A 12,388-nucleotide genomic window follows, 5' to 3' on the forward strand; every position below is an offset into this window, starting at 1 on the left:
TTAATCAATTAATTGTGTCATAACAACGCAGTCAAAGGTAATTAATGCCAAAAGTATAAACAGGACAACAAACGGTTTGATAACTGAGTGTAACCTTTGCAAGGTTTCAACAGTTTGAGCAATGTCATTCATTTTCTGCATGGACTTCTGATTGTAGTTTGTACATCACAAACAGACCTCAAATATCAAGAGAACATGAAAACATAATCTCATACTTGCCACTTCTTGCACCCCTTTACCTCCAGCTTTCTCTTTCCCCAACCCAGTGTATGAATTTCTATGTTTTTTGTGGTTACTGGCTCTTTTAGCAAAGCCAGTACCATTATGCCGACCGGTCTGTAAGTAAGTAAGTCAGCGACTTTTTTTATTTGTGTAACCGCTGACCAAAACGTACTGAAAATGTATGGGACATTGCAGGCTCGTTTTCCCATGTCCATTACTCACATGCATGGTTGACCAAACAAAGAAAATGGCATCTGATCTGTTGAGGCCTTTTCAAGGCAATGTTTTTTCTCCATTAACGATTAAAAGACATCTTTTGAAGTCTAGAATCGAAGGAAATGAATCTGAAGAATACTCAACAGTAGAAAAAAGTGGACATTCAGCATTGAGGTCTTGAGTCTTCGTTCGTGGGACGTTTGTCAAGGAGCAAGACACACTGCACGAATATTTAACCCAAACTATGAACTTGAAATGGAGTTTTTTTTTTTTAACGTTTTTTGACATGTTTTTAATGTTTGTAACGTATTTTTATCCAAATCGCGAAAATAAAACACCGGCAAATACTGACCAATACTGTCTTGTCAAAATCGTGAAATTTAAAGTACCGTTCCTGCGAAATTAGGTACCAATAAGGTGCTATCCAATAAACCTAAAGATACAACTCCTCTCTCATCATTGTCATTCTTATTTACTGCAGACAGTAACCACATGTCCTCTTAGAGGGCTTTTATTTATGGTTGGGTGGGGGGGGGTGGGGGGGGTCATGAATTATTAATAAGTTTAAGAACCTGAGCAAGGGGGAAAAGTGTCTGGGCAAGCAAAATTTGAGAGTTACTTGCAAGCTGGTATTTAAGTTTTTGTCGAGCCCTGAATATCTTATTGCAAACATTTATTTTGCTTTTTTTAGGGCTTATCATTATAAGGAATTTTGCATTTCAAAATAGATGTTGAGAAAAATGACATAACCCTCAAAAATGAAAGTTGCCTTGTGAGGAACAAGACAATGAATTAGACATGCTCAAAGATGGTAACTTGATTTGTGCTTTTTTAGGTACAGAATTCTAAATTATGATAATAATCAAATTTTAATCTCCTCACTAGGGTGACTGCCAAAATTATGTTAAGTTGCTTCTGTTTACACCACAAGGGGGTATTTTGGTGTGTGGCACTTACGCAGCAACACCAACGTGCTGGAAATTTCAGGTGAGTTACTAAGAGCATTTTCATCATTAGGTAGCCTGCCAATGCAGACGCATTTCTGGCTGTCGCTTTTCTTCACTGAAAAATAGCGTTTTGTGTAATCTGATTGGCCAAAGAGAAAACAAAAGATGGGACGTCACAAAAATAGTTTCCTGGTTCGGTTTCGCAGATGCTATTTTTTGGTCTCTTAGTTGCAGCAAGGAGAATTTCACAAAAGATTTAAATTGGCGATTTTTGTTTTTATTTATCTGTTTTCTGGGGATAAATTATTTAAGCTTGAAAAACTTGTAAAATAAAGTTTAAGACCAAGATTTAAAGGTAACAAACTTTACTGAAGTGCCTAATTTTATGTCAAACACTGAATGAAATTGTGTCATTTTCTGTTCTTCCTGTAAAAATTTTTTTGCTCAGGTACTTTTCTTCTTCATTCAGGCGCTCTTGTTGTACATACATTTTACAAGTGTATTGATTAAAATTTTCGTGTCAATCCTTTTGTTTCGTGTAGTTGAATTACCAGTAACTGTGGCATTTTTGTGTGGTTTTATGAAAGGCATTGCCGATTATTTCTTGAATTTAAAGCTTGTCGAATTTGCTGTTTTCAGCCATTGTTTTTTTGTGATGAACTAAAATTTGAGCAGTACTTGCTGCAAGCTTTTAACACGAGATAAAGATACTTTAATTATCAACATGAACTATACTTAACGTGAAATATATTCTACGAGTTAAAACCTTAAATCAAAATAAAATATAAAAATGATAATTACCATGAGTAAAAAAATTAATATAAAAATTAAAACTTCCTAAATTGACTGACGTTGCAGTAAAAAGCCCTGGAAATTAAACTTACAATAATTGAAAATGTTAAATGTTGAACCTTGCGAATAAAAATCATTGCCCAGATTAGGTCAAATATAGGTATAATGGCTGATAACTGGGACTCAGTGAACAAATCAGAAAGCAAGAAAATGCATTACAGTGTACATAGTTACATACATACTCTACGTTATCCGAGGCTACCTTGGGTAAGCAAAATTTTGAGAGTTTCTTTCCCAAAGGGCAAGCTGAGATTCAAGTTTTCAAGCCCTTAAAAGTACAAGTCATTTCACTGTGTTTTAATAAAATTAATGACAATTTCCTTGAAACTTACTATCTTGTACTTTTTTTCATTTCCTTGAGAGATAGTGGAATCACCTCTATTGTCTACTTGTGGCACTTCTTTAACAGATTGTGAAATTATAGTATCAGCTAAAATTAGGGTACACTTAGCTTAGTCTAATAAGTGAAGGGGAAAATCTACAGTTTACAAGCATATAATTATAGCTAATTTGACAATTAACTAAGGTTGTCAGAAAAAAGCATAAAACTGCACGTGACAATATTAAGACCGGTTAAAAAGTGGTCTGGGCATTCACTTGAATTTTGCATATTGGCCTAGAGGAATGTGTATTTTTGCATGTGAAGAATTTGTTTTTGCTCTCAGTCTTCTTAAATTCAGTGTGGCTGAAAGTACACTGTAACTTGTTTCCACAGGTCTGAAGAAAAAAAAAATGTGCAAACTCGCGATTGTCATGTCGCCATCTAATTAGTATAATTCAGCACTGCCCATACTGCCTTTCAGTCTTGTCGCATGCACTTTTGTGTTTTTTTTCGACAACCATTCTCGAATTAGCTGTAAATTTTCAGTTTTATCCCACCCTAATTACATGTAGATATTTTTGTGTAAATTTGTATTACATACTGTCACAGTAATTATAAACCATGTTTATTTGGACAATCTCACAGTACATGATGTAAAGGGCTGTATTTGTCAAATTTATTAGTTATGGTTTTGTTGAATTACACATTTTCACAGAGGACCAAATCATTCAATCCGCCACCATCTGGGATAGATGGAATTGGAATAAGTCCATCTAGATATCAGCAAACAGTTACTGGCACCTTCACAAGTAAGTACCGGTAGTATACAATACTGTAGTATAGAATTATATGTACTTATTGACTGAGTGGGAGGGCTGGACAGAAAAATGTTTGGCTCAAGGTCAGGACTTATGAAGGACTACAACAAATTCACAATTGGTTTGAACAAGAGGATTAATTATTTTCCACCAAGAAGGATTTTGGATGTTAATCAAAGTCTCTTCGAGATATCGACGTTTTTGCATGAAGTATGAGTCGAAGGTTTATCCTGTGCATTATTCTTCGAACTTATCATTACAGTTTCTTTGTAGTTTAATTTAACAATTTCCTATCTTCGTGGAGGAAATGCAGCCATATAATTTTGTCAAAAATGGCTCGTTCGCGCCAGGTATTTATACACATATTCCTTAACATTACACAAATAAACAGTGCAAATTTCAGCGAGATCTGACAATTCTATATTAAAACTGCAAGGACCTTTCGAGGCAGTCGATTACGGAAATGAAACAGCAAAATATGCGTTCGACGCTTTGTTTTTGCGACGCTATATTTGAATTGTTATAGGTAGACCGCCGTTCAATGTGTTCAAGGCCGTATCGTTACGATTGCTCCATGAAAAAGCACGAAAAAAAATACGGATATTTCCGACTACTGTCGGAGAAAACATTGCGTAAACAAATCGTTACACTCAAGCTGCGTTTTGTCTAGGCTCGGCGAGGGTCGGATATCAAGACCCAGGATTAAACAAAAGCCACATATACAGTGAATGCTTTCGAATTATATTTGAAGATGAAATACGAAAGAATTTTGCTGTCTTTGACTGAAATTCCACTCGAACTGCGTAGATACGATCGCATGTTGTAAAGCCGATTCATGCAACATTGCTCTCAACGCGATGTAAGTGCTATGATTATTTATTCGTGTTTTAGTTACGCAATCCATTGTTTGTGCGACGCTTTTTATAGATCGCCTTTCAGACACACGTGCGTTGAGATAAGAAAGCTGACATGTCACTTTTAAAATTGTTATATAACGTTTGTAAATGTGACAAGTCACGTTTTTTCCACGAAATCGCAAGTGATCACCCACAGCGGAAAGTAATCCCTTGAGAAATTAAAACAGTCCCTTGAGAAATTAAAAAAGTCCCTTGAGAGTTTACAAATATGTAGTTCCAAATTTTGTCTACTAACCCCTATTCTACCATTTTTGCTTGTAAACAAGCAAAAACGTCGAAAAAACAACATTAGATCTTAAGCTATGATAAAGACTTGGAAAAGGATTATACTGTCTGGCAGCTCAGGATTTTGCTTCGCTTCGTTTCCCTTCATCTTCAAGTTGTTTTGTTTACCACGGATCGTAGGATTCATGAACGTCTGCTGTTGCTTCTAAGTCCCTGAATATGTTAGTTCCTTGACAATTGTGCTTAAAATGCTTCGTGAAAACAAGCGGGGAAATTTGTCTTAATCAGGTTAGTCGTAAACATGTACTCGCATTTTGTTTGTTGTGATTTAAAAATTTACGCAGCAGAAAGAGAAATTTGAGTTTACTTCGCATTTGCAGTTTTTCTTCAATGTTTATCTTGACTACAAACCAGGATACGTCTTTGTCCGATTATGTTGTTTTTTGGCGGCTTTTATTTCGATTTTATTGTTGTTGTCAGGAGTATTTCATCATTTTTGCGCCTGCAAACTACATCGCTTTCTAGATAGTAAAGTTTTAATAAAAGAAAAATCTTAACTATCGTTCATCTGAATTCAAAGCCATGGATTCAACTGGTTCCATGCAATTCTGGTGAAATTATGTTTTTTTTATAGTATTATTCTGGTGAATATATAACAGACCTTATGCACACTGTCATTTTAGCCCACACTCAATTTAATTTTCTTTCTAACCGGGTAAATTCTGCTTCCTTGTCCAATTTAACTGTTACAAACAAGTTAAGGCAAGCCCATTGTAGCTGCATCTAGTGGGATTCATTCCAAAGTTGTAGAGAATGTGACAAGCTTACAACAGGCCTATGTAACGACTTAAGACCACTTACATGCACACATGTCTGTTGTAAGGATGTGGTAGGTTAATTAATAAACATAGCATGATTTGTGTTGTAGTTGTTGTGTAAGCCTGTCGTATGCAACAATCGTGGGCAAAATTGTACTGTCTAATTCTCCCCTTATGGGTTCAAAGATTTTAGTTCATAAACAGCAATAAAGTGGTGACACCCTCCTCATTTGTATCGTTATAACACCTGCTAAGGACAAGAACAAAGGACAAAGCTGAAACAGGGTGAAGGGTTCCTCATGATTTCAATGAAAATGATCACTCAGAATGCGAGAAAGAGTCAAAGTGCATTAGTCATGACAACATGAACATTAGCCTGCGTAGCAGGCGCCGTAGTTTCGAGCACGCATATCGGAAACACTCTTTTAAACACGCTAAAAAACGTACGCAGGCTACATGAACATGAACATGAACATTCGTATATACCCGTAGTACTTTATAGTGTTGTACAGCATCCATTCTAGGTATGTTATGCTGGTAATTTTTCTTTGAACATTTACCGTAAAAACCCGCAGATAAGTCGCACCTTTTTTCCAAAAATCTTCGCTCGAAATCGAAGGTGCGGCTTATCTGCGGGAACATTTGGAAAGGTGCTGAAAATTTTCGTGAATTGACACCTTTATGGAAATGTATGCAAATTAATAGTACATCAAACTACAAGGGAGTACTGGTCATTGCTTTTGCAAGTTTGACAGCCCCTAAAAGTGTTGACGATGGTCTATATTTTCAACAGCTGAGAATAAATAAATAAGAATAAATAAATACCACAAGTACTGTATTTGCGTGGTAGATGCGGATCATGGCCTTCTGTTTCTTCCCCGTTTAGCACTTTGATGGCAAATTAGCTGAACTGATTACGAAACTCTCTTGATGCAACAAGTTTAGCTCCAACAGATGGCTCCCAAATCTCTTTTTATCGATACGATAGCAACAAAACCTGAACGCTTCCATCTTGTATTGCTTGTTCGTTCTTGCCCCAGCCGCAGTCCCCAGTCAGGAGTGTTCTGCAAACGCATGTTCTTGCTGTCTCTCAAAAAATCCATGGAAAAACTGTGTTCAATGAAGAATTACCTGTCAAAAAATACCAGAAAAAGATCAACCATATGTCAAATTTGGTGTTCATTACGTTAAAGAGCTGCAATTGTGGGTAAGACTGACAGAAGTATTTTCCGTTTCAATGTTTAATCAGAGTTGACGTTCGATGAAGAAGACTCCTGGAGACTCGACTTTGGATTTTCTTTGATTTACTTTCAAAAAACTTTTCCCCAAAATTTGAGTTACTACATGTAAATTCAGGGTGCAGCTTATCTGCGGGTATACCGTACAAGTATGCCATAGCAGTGCTATTCACGAGAATATTTTTGCTTGTTAGCTTGACTGCAAATAAAGGTCTGGACCTCGAACAAAATGTCAGCTATAGCCTCTTAGTTTTGACCCAGCGTTTATATATGATAACAGCATTTAATTGAGAAAATATGACTTCCTTCTTGCAGGTGATCACTTGTTTACTGGAATCAGTAATGGAAGATCAGTCATTTACAAGTGGATTGCAGAACTGAGCAGCAGTGCTCTTTTGCTACAATCTGACTCATCTCCTAATGTTTTACAAGGTAATGCTGCTACATAACAAATATTTTGCAGAAAAGGTAACGGTTTAGCTTCAGTGTCGCTAACTTGATTTGTCCAGTTTTGTTGACATTGCAGGGTTCTCAGTAGAAATTTCAGCAGCCACTGCTGTGATATTGTCACCTGTAACAGGGAACTACATGGCCAAAGGCTATGTAACTTGGATCTATCTACTGCAGTGCTTCAGCAGCCGTAACACTTTCCATTGACAACTTGTGACAGGTGTTACAGGCATCATCATCATTTGCTCCCACCTACAGCAAAATAATCTCAGATATCCTTCGGAACCGCATCTTACCAGTACAGCTGTATATGCATGCATGTACTTAAACACTTTTTCAAAAGTGCTCCCATACGTGACCTCTTGTTCGTGCATCCTTAATTAACCGTGCGAAGCCGGTTCATAATCTGGCTGGCATTTTTTTGTCGTTTTTTTTTTTTTTGTCGGTAAATCGTTCCAGACCCACGCGGCCCAGCCGGCTCCTTTGTCACGGTCACGCAAGATTTGATGACCGCTTGGACATGTCCAAGCTATTTTAATAAAAACTACCAATATGTCAGACCCATGCCACGCGATCGCTCGCCTGTAGCTATAAATAATCATTCACCTATTTTAAAAATATTTACGAACACTCTACTTTCTGTGTGAAATAGTTATTTTTGTGTTATTTAGGCGTTTGGTTCGGAGCGAGTACAAGTCGTACAATTTACCCGGAATGTGTTGAATATTGCAAAACAACGACTTGTTTTCTGGATATTCCAATTTTTGTTTTGAGTTTATTCTGGGAATCGAAACGTATATTGCAAGCTCAGCAAGAATGTGTCAAGGCACGAAATACACGTCATCGCGCCAGGGGAATTACCTTCGCAGTCATGCTCTATTTTAATACAGCTAATTCGAGAAAGGTTGTCGGAAAGACTAGTCTTTATTTTGGCGTGAAATGGACTTCTTTTAATGCCATTCATGAACTGGTTTGGGTTTATTTTATTGAACATTCGGACAAAAATAAATATTTGCATCCGTAAGCAGGCATTTATCCGGCCAGGCGTGCTGAAGGAAATTTATGTCACGCACACTCCGTGACTCATGCAAACACGACTTGTGTGTTTCTCAAGTGACTGCTTTTCTAAAGATTTTTTACTGTGCGGCGCTTTGCCTTTCTAGCCAAAGAACTGAAAGAGGTGGTCAAACACTAACCGCACGGTTATAAACTGCTTGCAGATTCTTGTTTATTACCTGATCACCAATCAACACTACAAATGATGTTATGCTTGATTTCCCAGGCAAATAATAATTGGTAGAAACAGTTTTCTGCACTCATTGTTTCATCACCACAACAGTCGGAAAAAAAGTAAATGTTTGAAGTTGTCCTTCAGTTACAGTAGCATCTTGCTTATGATTCAATGATTCCAAAGAGGCCTTCAGCTACTGTGTCATGATGTTTTAATTTCGAATGTCCCCTACTTAATTATCTCCTGTTGATAGCCAAATTATACCTCTGGGATTGCAGAAGATCTCAAATTCTTCCATGCCTTGCTGGCTTTAAGATAAAGATCAAAATCAAATTTGAAACAGAAAAATACATTTGCACTAAGAATAATACTTTAAATCAATTTAATAAAAAATGGGCCGGCTTTTGTCCTGGGTAGTTTTTTAATATTCGCTGTTAAATGTATTACACCTAAGATTATGGAACAGAAAAAAAGTGTTGTATATAAACTAGGTGATTTTGTTTTTTTTTTTTCTCTTTTTTTGTTTCTGTTTTTCCTTTAAGTCAGTAAGTTTTCGTCACTAGTTAGTAGCCTTGTTGTCGTAAAATTATATTGTGAATATTTATTGTAAATAGTGTGTGGTGTGTGAATGAAATTTAAATTTAAAATTAAAATGATATTTTAATTTCGAGGTTTCCCTGATCTGCGGCATCATTTATTTGTTCGTTCACCAAATTCCATAATTTTAGCTTGTCCATTTTAATTTTTTATGTATGTCAACGGTGTACTTGTTAGTTCTCTCAGAGTCAATCTCAATTTGAAGTTTCTTTTCACAAAACTACCTAAAAATTCCACTAGACATTTTGGCTAGTGAAAGCACAAACTCCTTTTTCTGTTTATACAATGTTATTGTATAATTTCAAATAGTGTATGTAAGTGCAAGTAATGTATACAGTCAACTCTCTCTTAACGGACACCTCTGTAAGACGGACACCTACTGTTGGTCCCGTCCCTGCCGTTTTTCAGTCATTTTACTCTAACTTAACTCCCTATAAGAGGGACACCTCTCTAAGACAGACAGTTGGAGCCGGTCCCGACGGTGTCCGCCTTAGAGAGAGTTGACTGTACGTGTTTTTTAGGTGTATCAATTAAGTGTGTTAATCTAAAAAAAACTGCATTTCTATTAGCATGTGGCTAGTTGGCTACTGTTATTCACAAGCCCTGGAGATGTGCACAACAGGTACAAGGGTGATCCTTCAAACACAGCCTATCTAGGCTCATAAGATGTTTGACAAACTGTACAGTGTCTCCGTTGTTCTCCCTACAGATGCCGACTTTGTATCTTCTTTTCATTACGAGGACAACTTTGTTTACTTTTTTCTGAGAGAAACTGCAGTTGAGACTGGTAAAGTAAGTAAAATTTATTTTCTTCAGTCCAGGATGTCATGATCAGTAGCTGCACTCATTAGCAAAAAAACTCTTAAATTTAGGTACAAGTTCTTTGTTTCCATGTGGTCGTCAAAATTCTTGAATCCAAAATTGCAAGGTCCCTGAGGTTTTTATCTTTCTTTGGCTATAAGATGCCTTACATAATTATATCTTGTTGAAGGCTTTCTTTTCACAACTGCTTAAAGTGGCTTTGTATAGTTTCAATAGTGCAAGCTAGTGCAAGCTAGTGCAAGCTTGTTGAAATCTGTGCATGCCAGATGCAAGCTCAGGCAAAAATGATGAATTATGGATTTATGTTAAACATTTCAAAGGGAGAGTTTATTCATAATAGATTTTTAAGAGAATACTGAACATTTTAACTTCCAAAGATAATGAGTTTGTAAATTGTCTTGCTTCCAAACAAACAAGTGCAACCCTTTAGCAAAGTTAGCGAACCATGAGCATGCACAACACGGTAACTTGAAGAATTTCTATTTTGCTGACTTCATGAAAACGATTAGCCTTTTTGAGTGATCTAAAAATGCATGTTGTGCGCATTCCAAATGGTGATTTTTTTAAAAAAAATTGGTACGTAGGTAGAATATATCTGTTTTTCGCTTACAAGTATGAAAAAGTCATCAAACTTTACACATACATCAATGCAGTGAGCGTAAAAACAAAAATTGTTAAAACCACTGAAAATAATGTACAAATTTCCTTATGGCTTTGCCAGCTGAAACTAGATGTTTACTTTGTTTTGCCAAAAACAAGGAAAATTCACCGTGTTGAAATCTAGAAAAAACCCTCTTGTAGTAAGCTTGTGTCAAAAAACAAGCCAAGTATCTCTTACTAGTTGCCATAGCAATGATACATTGTATTAATTCGAATCAACAAGTTTTTGGAAGTTGATTGTGTAATGAAATTAAACGTTAAAAAATTGGAACGACCGTTCGACGGTCATTTTCAAGTTAGGTGTTAGAATAAAATTACATGTGTAAATATAGTAAAAGCGCTAAAATATGTACATACAAACAATAGACAATAAGAATAAAAAGGCTAAAAATGGCTAAAAAATAACTTTGTGCGAATGGCATGCATAGTTGTAAAAGATATAATTAAAAACGTAAAGCAAGCGAATAAGACGACGAGAATAAGAACATTAAAATACCTAAAAATATCTAAACAAATAATTTCGCGCGGAGCGAGTCACTCTGTTTGTTAAGTTTAAAACTTAATTATTTTTTATATACTTAACATATTTTAGCGCTTTTACTATATTTACACATGTAATTTTATTCTAACACCTAACTTGAAAATGACCGTCGAACGGTCGAAACGTCGTTCCAATTTTTTAGCGTTTAATTTCATTATACAATCACATTGTATTAAGGTACTGAAAAAGCGTTTTTCAGATAGATTAAAGCTACAGATATTTGGTTGTAGACAATATATCAAGTGTTATATGAATAAAAATATTTGCAAAGACATAAGTAAGCTCATGCAAATGTTACTGCAACAACCTGCAGTTTACTATATAGAGCCACCTTAAGTTGTGTACTTAATTAACTGTAATGAGATTCAATGTGTTTTTAAAAATCATTCTCCAGCAGTTTATTTACGTGAATTTCATTATATCAACTTTCATACAGAACCAGAAATGTCCTATTTTCCACTACTTGTTTTGAGGCTTTAGAAGAAATGTACATGATAGTTTACTTATTTTGAAATAAGTGACCCTCCAAATTATTGATAGGAAAAGGCTGCTTATTCCAACAGTAATGTAAGTCCTTACTTTTGCAATTTGTGCTATAAGTTCATATATTTCCTCGCGAAGCGAGGCCGAAGGCCGAGCGTAGCGGGGTGTATAATTTTGTCCCTCAAAGGGCTCAGGCGGGATGAAATCTCGTGTGGAGTTTACGGTCATATATATATATTTGTGAGCTTGGTGTATGGCGGAAATGATGTCACACGGCTGCGCGCTGGTGGCCTAATACACGGATCCAGAGTTTCAGACTTCCGGTCCAAATTCAAAGGAAAAGTGATCACTCATTAAGTCAGACCATTGTTAAACATCGCAAAACACAATAGCCTGACTTAATGAGTCTCACTTTTCTTTTGAATTTGGACCGGAAGTCTGAAACTCTGGATCCGTGTATGGTGTGAGCGTCGAACTTCAAATCAGATCTTCGGGACTGAGGGCAGGGGTTCGAATCCGGCTAAAGTTTTTTTTTTTTTCTTTTTTTTTTTACTTTTTTTGGTGGGTTCGAATCCTGAGCCTTTCATTTTTATCGTTTTTCTTTTCGGATTAAAATAACACTGATTTCCACATAATACTCCCTCAACGCCTATTCAGGCTATAAACCTTTCATCACCATCAGGGGCGCGCGGGCGGAGCGTTCGAATCCTCCTGCCATTCGTTCTTCTTTCTTTTAATGGCCTGAAATAAATGTCCAAAATGCGAATATTCATTAATTTGTCGATGTTTTTGAAAAAAGCCTGCGCTTCACAACGCTTTTTACCTCTTTTTGAACCAGAAAGAGCCGCTATTTTCAAAGCGGAGTAGACCCTGGGAACGAGGGTGTCGCGGCCATGTCCGTTACTAGGCAACAATAACAAATCACCGGTTAAAACCGGTTATCACTCCTTATTTATAAGACCCCCTCCCTCCCCAACCCAGAGCTTCGCGAGGCCCTGCGAGTCACGTATTACTAGTTTTATGGAAAAG

At 36.5% G+C, this 12,388-nt stretch overlaps 2 protein-coding genes across 3 annotated transcripts in view; one reads left to right on the forward strand and one right to left on the reverse strand.

The window, feature by feature from the left end:
- Positions 1 to 12,388, reverse strand: part of LOC144658286 (segmentation protein paired-like) — a 76,384-nt gene that overhangs the window by 25,107 nt on the left and 38,889 nt on the right. The window lies entirely within an intron of this gene.
- LOC144636707 (uncharacterized) overlaps positions 1 to 12,388 on the forward strand; it is a 33,833-nt gene that overhangs the window by 7,359 nt on the left and 14,086 nt on the right. Inside the window, exons 6-10 of the mRNA XM_078495902.1 lie at positions 1,324 to 1,425; positions 3,275 to 3,368; positions 6,891 to 7,007; positions 9,563 to 9,645; positions 10,260 to 10,327. Coding sequence (XP_078352028.1) covers positions 1,324 to 1,425; positions 3,275 to 3,368; positions 6,891 to 7,007; positions 9,563 to 9,645; positions 10,260 to 10,327 — 464 coding nt within the window. The remainder of the gene's footprint in view (positions 1 to 1,323; positions 1,426 to 3,274; positions 3,369 to 6,890; positions 7,008 to 9,562; positions 9,646 to 10,259; positions 10,328 to 12,388) is intronic.

This window comes from Oculina patagonica, chromosome 1 (assembly GCF_052425735.1).
Source record: "Oculina patagonica isolate OP01 chromosome 1, crgOcupat, whole genome shotgun sequence".
NCBI classification, from domain to species: Eukaryota; Metazoa; Cnidaria; class Anthozoa; order Scleractinia; family Oculinidae; genus Oculina; species Oculina patagonica.